A 12,248-nucleotide genomic window follows, 5' to 3' on the forward strand; every position below is an offset into this window, starting at 1 on the left:
TTTACCCTCAAGACAACACAAGGGTTAAAGATTCTTAAAAAAAATAGATAAAATAAAGCTAAAACAAATCCTATCATGTAGTAAATGTCATAAAAAAATAATTATATTTAAAAAAAAAAATTCAAAAGGACATTTTTGGATTGTTGTCTATTTTTTAATAACTGTAATTTGATCTATAAACTAAACTATACTAAATGTGTATAAATAACTGTAATATTTGGGACAAATCATTGTGATTAGGGATCAAAAATGTTTATTATGTGCTGTTTTCTTCAATAAAACCCTAAATAGGACAGATTCTTAAAAACTTAAATTGTTACACAGTATTTTAAGAATAATAGAAATGTTTTTATTATACCATAGTGGAAAAAACATTCTAACTGCATGGGACAATATAATATATCAGTCTAAAACTTACTGGTGCAGAAACAGACTGGAATCCAAAATATGATCTATTTTCAAAGCATTTCTAGTGAACTTTGAATTATGCTGTTTTTAGCCAAATTTTTAAAAAAGTGCTGTTTTCTAGGACATAGTTTCTGCAGAGCGGCAGTAAGTCATTAAATATTTATCTCTGAGTTGTACGAGGGACTCTTGGCCGGAAGCAACCCCGCCCCCCTTCCCCTCACTGTTGCTGGGAACTTTCTGTTTACATTCCCTCCTGCTAGCTTACAGCCCCTCACAACCCCATCGTAAGATTAGCAGAAATGCTATTTTTAGAATAATTTTCTTTATTTACGTCCTTGATTATCAGTAAAATGGGCTGTACGGTGGCGTAGTGGTTAGCGCTCCTGCCTCACAGCGAGAAGGCCCCGGTTCGAATCCCGGCTGGGACCTTTCTGTGTGGAGCTTGCATGTTCTCCCCGTGCATGCGTGGGTTTTCACCGGGGACTCCGGCTTCCTCCCACCGTCCAAAAACATGCTTCATAGGTTAATTGGTGACTCTAAATTGCCCCTAGGTGTGAATGTGAGAGTGAAGAAAAAATCTTGTGCTCCGGCACCCCCGCGACCCCGAAAGGGAAGCAGTGGACAAGAAGATGGATGGATGGATTATCAGTAAAATGTCACAATAACATGTTAAAAACAACAAAAACATGATTTTCATAGGGGTGGATCTTTAATAGTAGATAAAAATAGGTTAATGTATACATGATTGTTCTTATATTAAAGCAAATAAAATGATTTTTAAAATCAAATTATGAAGGAAGCAAACTTTAAAGATAATTCAATTTCTAGATATTGCTTCCTTTGAAATATTCCTTCCTTATATGATCAAACCCAGTTGTTGTGCTTCAGGTTGTACTCATCTGTGTTTGCTCAGAGCCTCACAGTCTGGACTCAGGATCTGGCGTCCAGCGTGGAGTTCTCCGGCTTGTTTTGGGGTCAGAATTATTGCGCTGTGGCCAACTTCTCCTTCCCGACCTTCTCCATGGCTGCTTCACCCAAATCTGCTCCACGCTGCGTCAAAGCCATCTCTAAAGCAGGTGAGAAGAGAAAACATTCTTATTTTTATTTGGAAAAATTGGAATTAATAAGAAAAAGTGTATCAAAGATGAAAATCTTTGCTTCCGTGTCCTCAGGGATGCTTCTGCCCGTGTTNCCTTTGAAATATTCCTTCCTCATATGATCAAACCCAGTTGTTGTAAGTTGTTGTACTTCAGGTTGTACTCATCTGTGTTTGCTCTGAGCCTCACAGTCTGGACTCAGGATCTGGCGTCCAGCGTGGAGTTCTCCGGCTTGTTTTGGGGTCAGAATTATTGCGCTGTGGCCAACTTCTCCTTCCCGACCTTCTCCATGGCGGCTTCACCCAAATCTGCTCCACGCTGCGTTAAAGCCATCTCTAAAGCAGGTGAGAAGAGAAAACATTCGTATTTTTATTTGGAAAAATTGGAATTAATAAGAAAAAGTGTATCAAAGATGAAAATCTTTGCTTCCGTGTCCTCAGGGATGCTCCTGCCCGTGTTGTCTCTCGGGATCTGTTTGATTTCTCTCTTCCTTTTTCTACTTCTCACTGTGTTCCTGCAAAAGCGGAGACGCTCGACGCCAGAGCAAGAAAGTCAACCTAAGAATCAAGTACAATACGTCCTGTTTTCCCAGCTTTCTTTCTTTCTTTCACCTAAACTACAACACATCAGACTCAGCGCTCATCTCTCTCCCTTTCAGGCGTCTTCTCATGACCTGCTCTCTTTGGGCTTAGCTCCCACCGATCCTCAGGACATCCACTTGGAATTTGATCAAAGCTCCATCAGCTCTCCATCCAGTCTGCATTCAGGTCAGAACCTGAGTTTGACGGTAGAGGACATGAGCGTCAAGGATCCTGTCCATGGTGACCCAGGTACAGATGCAGCGGACTGGGACGGTGGAGGACGGGAATCGGTCCTCACCATCCCACCTGCATCCCACCCTTCTGAAGGAACATGGGACCAATGAAAAGTTGGGAAATTGTGCCTGATGAGGGGAGTAACAGAACTTGGATTTTATCTACTGCATAAGGGGGTTTGGTTGGCCCAGTTGCCATTTCCAGATGCAGAATCAAGGATTCCCATCAGCTTTCCCAGGAAGGGCATCAGCATCTTGATCTTAAGGCGTCTTGGTTAAAACTTGATTCATTCCCAAAGAGGAGGTTTTAGGTCGGCAACCTGAGACTCTTTGACCCCTCCACTGTTTTTTNGAAAAGTTGGGAAATTGTGCCTGATGAGGGGAGTAACAGAACTTGAATTTCATCTACTGCATAAGGAAGTTTGTTTGACCCAGTTGCCATATCCTGAAGCAGAATCAAGGATTCCCATCAGCTTTCCCAGGAAGCATCAGCGTCTTGATCTTAAGGCGTCTTGGTTAAAACTTGATTCGTTCCTTAAGAGGAGGTTTAGGTCGGCAACCTGAGACTCTTTGACCCCTCCACAATATTTTTAATACTCCAATGAGACAAACTTTATTTAACTCACTCACAAACAGTTGAAGCACACAGCAGTCTGTATCACTCTTCTAGGTTTCTGACTACAATACCCATAATGCACCAACAATTCATCAAAAGGCTTCATAGTTTACCAAAGTCATACCAAAACATTCTGACAATGCAGAACTATGAAATGAAACAACTCAGTAGGGGTGGGATTATATAAGTTCACCTCTTCCCACTCTTTTAAACAAATAAATCAATCTTTACTTGACTTTAGTTAATGAACATTATATTAAATGAATCGAATGTGACTTAAGAGCGTCTTTGTTTGCTTTTTAATCAAATTGCATTGTCTCTGTAATGAGTTTGATACATCTGTGGGATTTTTGTTGAAATAAACTCAATCAATAAATTAATCTTGGAGTGCCAAAATAAAGCAGAAATTTATGGGAAATCATTGAACACAATAGGAATTTATACATAAGGTGCACCAGATTATAAAATAAATCTCCTATTGCTAAAAAAATCAAGGATTTTAAGTGCACCACATGTATGAAAATACAGTAAGAGTCTCTTAATTCTGATTTATGAATTTCCAATATAATATTCTCTACCTTCTACTAAGTTTGCTACATTGAGATGATCACATATGGAACAGGATGTCTTTTATTTTGAAAGGAAGTCATGTGGACTTCTGTCAAATATTATAAACTATTTGATATTTAGAAAAAGAGCACATTTTTCTCTATGTTTAGGTTTTAATTATCCTAAAAAAGCAATAATTTTGTAATAAAAATAATCTAAATACAATTCTTATCTTCCTTTTCTAAAGGGTAAACTTAGACTTTGTGGCTCCTACTGGGTTGAATTGAAAGAAATTGACCCGAATGTCTCAAATAAAGGTTCCAGGAATCTGTTTTAGGTTTTTTAATGTTTCAGATTAACTAGAAATTAGAAAAAGAATTTATCTGACCAATCTATTTTTGACACTAAATTATGAAAACTTCCCCAGCCCAAATATATTCAAGTTTTCCTCAGATTAAAAATCTCTCTATAGACGCATAAAACTGAAAGAACGTAGTTTGTTTCTTGGAATTTCTTAAGCTGTTATTCTTCAGGATTTGTGAGAAGCATGAAATCTATCAGAGACTGATAATTGAGCTACTTGTCCTTCAGTTTTTATTCCTCAAAGGTTGTGAAAGTTCATGTTCATTTGTTCAGGTTTCAAAACCAGAAAGGGCAGAAACAGTGAACAAAAACGAGATCTGCTGCTGCTGTGAGCATCATGACCTTTCTCTGTTAGTGTGTTCAGCACATTCCTGGAGTCACAGAACTGACCGGTGTGTTGGAGCATCAGTGAGGCAGAAATCTGGCAAATCCAAGTTGTTTTATGAAGATGGAAATATCTGTTTGTGGTTTTTGTGCTGTGGTCCAGTGCTGCTCAAAAAAAAGAAACTCCTGACCCCCCACATGAAACTATGCACCCACCAGCTGCAGCAATAATTCCATGTTTTTCTTGTTTTTTTCCCTCTAAAATGATGAATCTGTGCTCTGCTGTTGTTGGTTTGTGTGCATTACTTTCAATACTACATCCTGGCATTCCCGTCTTCACTACCTGGTGCAGCACGCACAGACGGAGGATTAACTAAAGCTCGTGCATCAGCCTATTATCACAGTTGTGATCCTTTACTCTCCAGATTGCTGACCCGACTCATCTCTGACTTCTGCAGCATGGAATTGATAGTTTATTCTAACATAGATTCACTCTTAAGATTCTCCAAAGATGTGTTTTTTAGTCTCAAAAACTTGATATTTGCAAATGTTGCCTGTACTTTTCCTTGACTGAAAGGCTTTGGGTAATATTCACAATAAGTTAGAAATGTGAAAAACTCAGTGGATGTCGTACTCTACACTTTCTTTTTAAGGTTTTTTGGGAGACAGTTGTATTGGGGTGATACACACACCTCACTCCATCTTTTCCATTTATTAGTCTCACTGGTTTACAGTGTGTTTTACTTATTGGGTCCAAAACCAAGAAATTCTAAAAGAAAAATCTGGCATCAACATTCTAAAAGCTGATTTTTGATAGAAAGGCAATCAAAGATCAACATGGCTAACAACTTAGCTAACTTTGTTAGCTTCACTAGCTTACTAGCAGTAGTCAAATGTTCATTTCATTCATTCAAAATAACAAAAATGGCGTTTCTTCTCATTCATTATTAGTAAAATTAAAAATAACTTTTACTAATCAAGTATGTTTATCTTAAAAAAAAGCAAAATTAGTTTTTTTTCCTTGTTTGCTAACTGAAGTCCTAATAAAACGGATACAGTTTAAGAAGTATATAATTTGATGATGGTGCACCCGACTGGTGACTAGAGTAGACCGTCATCTCCGGCCCTGTTCCTCATCAGCTGCTGCGCTGCTTGTCTTTCAGCTAACCCCGCTTTAGTAATTGCTGATTAGCTGGATCGACTGAACACACCTGATCCAGGTGAGCAGTAATTACTGAAACAGGGTTGGCTGCAAAACAAGCAGGGCAGCAGCTCCTGAGGAACAGGGTTGGAGACCCCGAGTTTAGAAGTTGGATGGCCAGTGCAACTAACCGTTTTGTCAAGTGTACCGGTAAGTGCATTTGCAGTAACTGAAATCGTGTGTTGAAAATCAAGGGGCAATTCAATGCCTTCTCTTTAGAATTTATTACCAAGAGATTATTAAGTATTTTTTTATTTATTTCTTCATGTCGGTTTGGTGCAGTGTGATTCATGTGTTGTCAATCTTTCGTTTAGTAAACACCTTAACTGATTTTAGGTTTTTTTGGACATTTACCAGTTTACAGCCCAACTGTGTTGCCATATTGGGCTATATAAATAAAATTGAATTAAATGAAGGGAAGCAACAAGATAGACCCCAAACTGTCAAAAGTGAAGCTACAGACACAACAGCCATGTGACGTGTTTTCAAGAACCAGCTAAACGTTCGTTCTTGAACGCATTTAACCCATGATGTTCACACTGAACAAGCAGGGAGGGGCTTCTTCTTTATCAACTGTTTTTTATTAGCACATTTCCGTCATTTAGAGCTGGTAGAGGCTTGAAATGGTGCAAATCTGGCATTCAAGAGTTTTGGACGCGGAAACCCGAACCGTAGACTTGCGTAGACTTTTCATTGGTTGATCATGTGTTGCCGATTGTGGTGAAAACGTAGATTTACAGCCGACAAACACAAAAGATTGCTGATTTCTTCATACATTGTTGTTGGGTTTAGCTTTTTGTTTACTTTTCTTATAAGAAATTGAATTTGAGCACAAATGGGGGCGTGGCCTTTTGACTGACACATGATGTTCTCTATTCCAACGTTACTACCCAGTTTTTAGAAGATCTTACTCCAATTTTGAGATGACCAAACTAAAAAAAAAAAAAAAAATACTTCTGTTGTGGGTTACTTTAAACAAAACAATAAAACCTTCAGTTAGTGATTGGAAACTTGTTGGATTAGGAGCTGCTGGCAGGAATTCTAGCCTCTCTGTGTCTGTCAGGAAATGCTGAGTCACTCATTGAGTGACTCAGCATTTCCTCAGGAGGTTTGGCTTTCTTCTGCCCCCAGCAGAACGGGCGTGCTCCGTTAAAAACCATGCTGCATGAAATAAATACTGCAGAGCAGCACTTTTTGTGCCAAGGTGAAAAAATACAACCTAAAACGTGCTCCTCTTGAGTGAAATGCACAAAAAACATTCAGTTGTAGCAACAGTATTTTTTATTTGGCCTCACATTTCTCTCATTCACGCCTTTTATTATTTTACATGATATTTACAGAAGCAAATTACATTGTCCTCGTTTTGTCCGTCTTGCAGTGAAGCTTGGCAGTGCAATCTTGGCCTTTTCAGCAGTGTCCCTGGACTTCTTATGTCCTCACACAAATAGCTCAGAGCGGTGCAACCATGTCTGTGCTGATCCAATGATCCAACCGAGTCCACCGTCTGCTTTGTTCATCTGCGCCAATACTGGAGAAAAAAAAACAAAGAAAAATGTCAGAAATTCCCCAAAGAAATGATGAGATTTTGGTTTTCGAGTACTCCTACCTGAGCGAATTTGTGTATTTGCTCGACAACAGCAGCAAACAAAGCGCCCACGCTCTCGTCAATCAGAGTCTGCATGTAGTGAACGGCCTCCTCGTCCGACAGGTCCAGTCGGAATTTATCCTGCACCTACACCCAGTATGAACAAATAAAAATGTCAATCCAAAAGGATTCTCCCACATAAGTAGATCTTTGTCAAATCTCAGACTTAAATAGATTTAAAGTCCCACTCCGATGGATATCACGTTACTGGTGTTTTTAACACGTTCTTGTGTCATTTCTCTGAGGATAGGAGACATAAATAGAGAAAATTAAGATTAAAATTAGGTATTAATTTGGTCAAATTACTGAATGAGAAGCAGACAAAAAAAAATGCAATTGGAAAATATTTGTGATGTAGAAAATACTGTGGGCGGGGCCAGTGAATATCTAATGACCCACTATATCCTAAAAAAACACTGGAAGATTTATTTGGCTAAAGACAGCATTATCATAATTAAACATCACCAGGAATGCTTTTATAGTAGATTAATATATGATCAGAGTGGGACTTTAAATGTGTTATTTACAAGAATCTCTGTATAAACTTGATTCTAAAGTGATTATTTAGATCACGTAAAAAGGATTTCAGCTGTACAGGAAAATAAAACTCAGTGAAAAGGCTTATGTACTCTGGTCTGTCTGCGGTACGTCTCTGTTGTGTTGCAAAAACACAAAAAATTGAACATTCACTAATAATCTATGTATTTCCAGTCATCAATTTCACTGTAAAAAGCTGAAAAAAATGGGAAATAAGTCTGCTGTACTTTCAAAATAAAACGTTACAACATTTTATTAAACATTTAAGGTAACATGCCTTATGATTGGGTATATTTGGACAACAATTGTCGTCCATTTTCAATTCGGACAGTGAAAGTTTCAATTCGGACATACAAAAACATAATTTATGTCCCTAAACATGTATTTTACAAGGACTCAGTGAGGAAGGAGGGGGCATGGGGCTTAATTGCCAAAGTTTTGTATGTTGACACTTGGGTAGCAGGACAAACTAGCGAGGGGGGACGGGAGACGGACCGGGGTAAGTTAAGTGATGGTTGTGAGACAGACTCTTAGATAGACCGCAGACGGACCCATGTGAATCCAGGGTAAGAAAGAGATCTGTGAGTAACAAGAACTTGACCTTCTTGACGGTCTTGTCAGGCTCCAGAGCGATGTCCGGAATATTGGCATCCACCATGAGAGAAAACAGATTGAGGATCAAATTGGAATATCTGAGAAAATAAAGAAGATTTAATTAAAAATCACTAATTTTAAACTCAAAGTGTGAGTCTGGTCTTGAGTTGTAGGATTGTTACAGGATACATTGTTCTCTCACCAGATTGCAATGTTTTATTTTTTATTTTTTCAGTGGAATTTTGCATAGTTTACTTTTTTTATTTTCTCAATGAAAATGTTCACGTCTGTATGAGAAAAGTGTATAGTAAGGGGTTTTACTATAGAGTGATTTTTGTGCCTTCATATTGCGAACAAAAGTCAGTCTTGAGATCAAAAGTTGGAAACAAAAGAACATCTGTTGCAATAGATCTATATTTTAAGATGGACTTTTGGTAGCCTACTGTTGTTTCCGTCTGTTGTTCTGTCCTGCACTAATCCTTTATCCATTGCAAATAAACGTTCCACATACGACTTTTCTCTTATTTCACATCTAGCGATCAAGTGGCTGAAGTGTAATCGAGTAAATCCTGTCATCTTCAAAACCAAAATACTTTTCAGAAGAAAAGATCGTTCACTCATTTTGCCCCCTTAGACAAACTTTACAGCTCAAGTGATTGAAGGTGTAGCTGAGAGAATCTGCTTGTTTTTCAAAATAAGAGATTGTTGAGACTCAAAAAAAAAAAAATAAATAAAAAAACGTGTATAATTAAATATTTCCTAGTCCCAATTGATCTACGGACCAGAACCAGTCCACTAGTTGGGGCCCACTGGTATATGGAATGTAACCCAGACGATAAATGAGGGAACACTGTAGTGTCATTAACCTGGGGTCACTAAAAGGTAGGGCTGCCACGATTAGTCGACTAATCGACGACCTATCGACTATTAAAATGGTTAACGACTAATTTAATAGTTGATTAGTCGTTACTTTATATTCTATGGAGTCAGAGTGTAGTAAAGTTGACAGTTATAATGGCATTCTACTAGATTTTTGGACTATTTTGGCATTTATTAAGGTTTTTTTAGGCTATTTTGGAGTTTAGCTAATAGTTCAGCTGCATACTAGCTATTTTGGCTAATTTAGGCTTTTTTGTTTTTTAGGCTAATTTTGAGTTTAACTAAAATTTCAGCAACATACTAGCTATTTTGGCTAATTTAGTATTTTTTTAGGCTAATTTGGAGTTTAGCTAATATTTCAGCTACATCCTAGCTGTTTTGGCTAATTTAGGATTTTTTTAGGCTAATTTGGAGTTTAGCTAATATTTCAGCTACATACTAGCTATTTTGGCTAATTTAGGCTTTTTTGGTTTTTTAAGCTATTTTGGAGTTTAGCTAATATTTCAGCTACATGCTAGCTGTTTTGGCTAATTTAGGATTTTTTTAGGCTAATATGGAGTTTAGCTAACATTTCAGCTACATATTAGGTATTTTGGCTAATTTAGGCTTTTTTGTTTTTTAAGCTTTTTTGGAGTTTAGTTAATATTTCAGCTACATGCTAGCTGTTTTGGCTAACTTTTTTTTTTCATTTTTTAGGCTAATTTAGCATTTAACTAATATTTTAGCTGGCTATCAGCTGCAGCATTTCCAGCTATCAGTTTCAGTGTTTTTAGCCATCAACTTCAGCATCTTCTGCTATCAGCACTAGCATCTTCAGCGGCCAACTTCAGCTTACAGCATTCACACTAGCATTATTGCAGGTAATGCTATATATGTAGCTTTCAGTTAATTTAAAGCTAATAATGGTTAAGATGAGTGTTTTACATCCACTTTGTGTATGGCCTGATTAGTCGACTAATCGGAAAAAAAAAAAAATAATCGGTGATTAGTCGACTATTAAAATAATCGTTTGAGGCAGCACGACTAAAAGGTCGCTCAGTTTAAATCATCTCTTTCCCTTAATATCCACTCATTTGCGTCTCATTTACCTGCGCAGGTGTAGAAAGGCGGTGTAGCACTGCTTCCTGAACTCCTGATACTGCTCGCTCTGCATGCCCCCCATGCCCTCCACCATCTCTTTACTCAGTTTCATGGGTGGAGGCAGCGGCTTGGGGTCACGACCCAAGATGTAGCCAAAGTCGATGTGGAAGAGTTTTCCTGGAGGAAAACAGTAAGAGAGGGTTGAAGTAAAAACCTTTAAAGATGACTGCATGTGACAGGAGATTCTCCTGACCGGTCTTTGTCAGCAGAAGGTTGTCCAGGTGTCTGTCTCCGACCCCCAGGATGTAAGTGATGACGCAGTAACCCGCTGCAGAGACACAGTGACATGAGTGGGATCGCTGATAAATGAGTCAGACAGCAGAAAGATCGGCGTTTTCTTACCGCAGCTTTTAACGTAAGTGTCCATCACTTCAGAGCTGATGCCGTAGGGCCCCTTTTCACTCGGGGCGTGTTTCCTAAAGAAACTCTGGAGGTAAAATGAATACAAAATGAGTCGAACCGATAACGTCTTCAGCGGAGGTCACATGACTCGACTCGCCTGGATGTTTCCTTCCGTCGCCAAAACTTCTGCTACAGGAACGGACTGGACGAACTGCATAAAACCTGGAGGAAGAGTTTCCATTCTTTTGGTGCTTCGTTTCTTTCATTGCAAAGCTGCTCCAACAAGCTGCTCTTACCGTGCTTGCTGCTGGTGGCCAGAACTTTGTAAGGCGTCAACTTCAAGTCCAGGTTCTCCTTCCTCAACAGCTAAATACCACGTTTGAATTGAATAGTAAAGAACTATTTAAAAAAATGGGATCAAACTAAGCAGATACCTTATCCATGAGAGAGATGATCTGCAGGATGAGCTGGTCCTGCCTCAGATCGTCTCCGTGTTTGAAGATGACGGGGTACATGGCTCCATCCTCCGTTTTGAAAATCAGCTTGGCGGGCATGAGAGCACTCTGATGCAAAGACAGGAAGCAGAAAGTTCAGCGTGTTGAAGGAATGATGGTCGAGTTCTAGAAAAATTGCTGCCCATCATTTTATTCAAATCTTCTAGTAGTTTGAAGGGTTCAATGATGTTCTTTAGGCCGGTCCGTGGAACAGCTGGACCGCAGAGGAAAAAGAAACATGACCTACATTTTTTCTGTTTTATTAAAAATTTGATTCTCAAGACACTTTTATTTTGAAAAACTACGGAATTCTCCCCACCGCATCACATTATTTTTGTCGATGTCAAGTCAGTTGGTCACGTGTCGATAACACATCCGCTACTTTCTTAAAGCGGCTGCACCAACCGCTAAATTAAAACCCCCAAGCTAGCAAAGTTAAATGGATTTGGAAAGTTTGTTTACGCAGAAAAGAGCCAGTGAGGAAACAGAAGAAGAGCATTAGACTTCAAAATAAAAGAAATCTGCATTTTATAAAGTTAAAAAAAGAAGTCTTTACTCCAAATATGGATTTAGTGTGACAGTTCCTGCACACCATAATAAAAATGCAGAATATTCAGCAGTCGGCTGTCTAATGTTAGGAGGATGTTGCTAATGAAGTTGTTCAAACAGAGGATTTAAGTTTATTATTATATTTAGAAGATACCAGTTTTACTGATTTTTTTTTTCTTTATTTTATTTGTATCCGTTGCGCCTTAAAAGTCGAAAAAGGCTAAAGTTGGGTTCTGATTTTTACTTTTTCAACTTACAGTGATGGGTTAAGGGAAAATCCATTGGATTTTAATGGTTTCTACACAAAAATTAGTGTACAAATAACCAGAAATTTTATAGAAACTTCCTCCGGATCAGAGGATGAAGATAAATTTTACTCTCAAAAGTTAAGGGAAACTGGAGGCAAAAAAAAAAAAAATCTGACACCTACAGTCATGTGAAAAACATAAGCCACCCGTACTAAATATTCATGTGTCTTTAAAAAATGTTCATATATCAATGTCCAATCTTATTTAGAAAATTTTCTAAGAAAAAGAAAGAGATTGAATAAAAAAAATAACAAAAACATTCTACTTGTAGAAAAAAATCGAATCTCTTTGGGACCACTGTTATAAAATACAAGAGTCTAGATAGAAATAAAATATGAACAAAAATAAACGTAACTGGCAGCTTCCATTAAAAGTGGGAAACCTTTAA

The 12,248-nt window shown here is 38.1% G+C and overlaps 3 protein-coding genes across 7 annotated transcripts in view; 2 read left to right on the forward strand and 1 right to left on the reverse strand.

Moving 5' to 3' along the window:
* The first annotated feature begins 1,090 nt into the window (after positions 1-1,090).
* LOC112155693 lies at positions 1,091-3,335 on the forward strand. 4 transcript variants are annotated; one of them, XM_036216943.1, is made up of 4 exons: positions 1,091-1,484; positions 1,946-2,073; positions 2,164-2,427; positions 2,517-2,664. In XM_036216943.1, the coding sequence occupies exons 1-4, from the start codon at positions 1,430-1,432 to the stop codon at positions 2,628-2,630; spliced, it is 561 nt and encodes a 186-aa protein (XP_036072836.1). In that variant the 5' UTR covers positions 1,091-1,429; the 3' UTR covers positions 2,631-2,664. The 4 variants fall into 4 exon arrangements, with proteins under 4 accessions (XP_036072836.1, XP_024143267.1, XP_024143266.1 ...); XM_024287499.2 differs by lacking the exons at positions 1,091-1,484; positions 2,517-2,664 and adding exons at positions 1,602-1,849; positions 2,685-3,335 and having other exon boundaries at positions 2,164-2,441; XM_024287498.2 differs by lacking the exon at positions 1,091-1,484 and adding an exon at positions 1,602-1,849.
* Positions 3,336-5,380: 2,045 nt separating this feature from the next.
* LOC112155757 (microseminoprotein, prostate associated) overlaps positions 5,381-12,248 on the forward strand; it is a 22,491-nt gene continuing 15,623 nt past the window's right edge. Inside the window, exon 1 of the mRNA XM_024287631.2 lies at positions 5,381-5,522. The gene's annotated coding sequence lies outside the window, so the exon portion shown is untranslated. The remainder of the gene's footprint in view (positions 5,523-12,248) is intronic.
* Positions 6,636-12,248, reverse strand: part of pik3c3 (phosphatidylinositol 3-kinase, catalytic subunit type 3) — a 15,288-nt gene continuing 9,675 nt past the window's right edge. The window contains exons 18-26 of one of the 2 annotated variants that reach the window (XM_036216941.1): positions 10,944-11,072; positions 10,806-10,875; positions 10,667-10,731; positions 10,510-10,594; positions 10,361-10,435; positions 10,116-10,284; positions 8,156-8,246; positions 6,979-7,104; positions 6,636-6,900 (exon numbers count right to left, since the gene is read on the reverse strand). In XM_036216941.1, coding sequence (XP_036072834.1) covers positions 6,886-6,900; positions 6,979-7,104; positions 8,156-8,246; positions 10,116-10,284; positions 10,361-10,435; positions 10,510-10,594; positions 10,667-10,731; positions 10,806-10,875; positions 10,944-11,072 — 825 coding nt within the window. In that variant the 3' untranslated portion in view covers positions 6,636-6,885. The remainder of the gene's footprint in view (positions 6,901-6,978; positions 7,105-8,155; positions 8,247-10,115; positions 10,285-10,360; positions 10,436-10,509; positions 10,595-10,666; positions 10,732-10,805; positions 10,876-10,943; positions 11,073-12,248) is intronic. The other variant, XM_024287630.2, reaches the window with a different exon arrangement.

This window comes from Oryzias melastigma, linkage group LG18 (assembly GCF_002922805.2).
Source record: "Oryzias melastigma strain HK-1 linkage group LG18, ASM292280v2, whole genome shotgun sequence".
NCBI lineage: Eukaryota > Metazoa > Chordata > Actinopteri > Beloniformes > Adrianichthyidae > Oryzias > Oryzias melastigma.

What these genes read in the sequence shown, in the direction of transcription:
- LOC112155693 (XM_024287498.2), top strand. Translation starts at nt 1,624, where the DNA reads ATGATCAAACCCAGTTGTTGTAAGTTGTTGTACTTCAGGTTGTACTCA. An exon ending in AAAGTCAACCTAAGAATCAA is followed by an intron (nt 2,074 to 2,163) that starts GTACAATACGTC and finishes TCTCCCTTTCAG; the next exon opens with GCGTCTTCTCATGACCTGCT. An exon ending in CTGAAGGAACATGGGACCAA is followed by an intron (nt 2,428 to 2,516) that starts TGAAAAGTTGGG and finishes GGCCCAGTTGCC; the next exon opens with ATTTCCAGATGCAGAATCAA.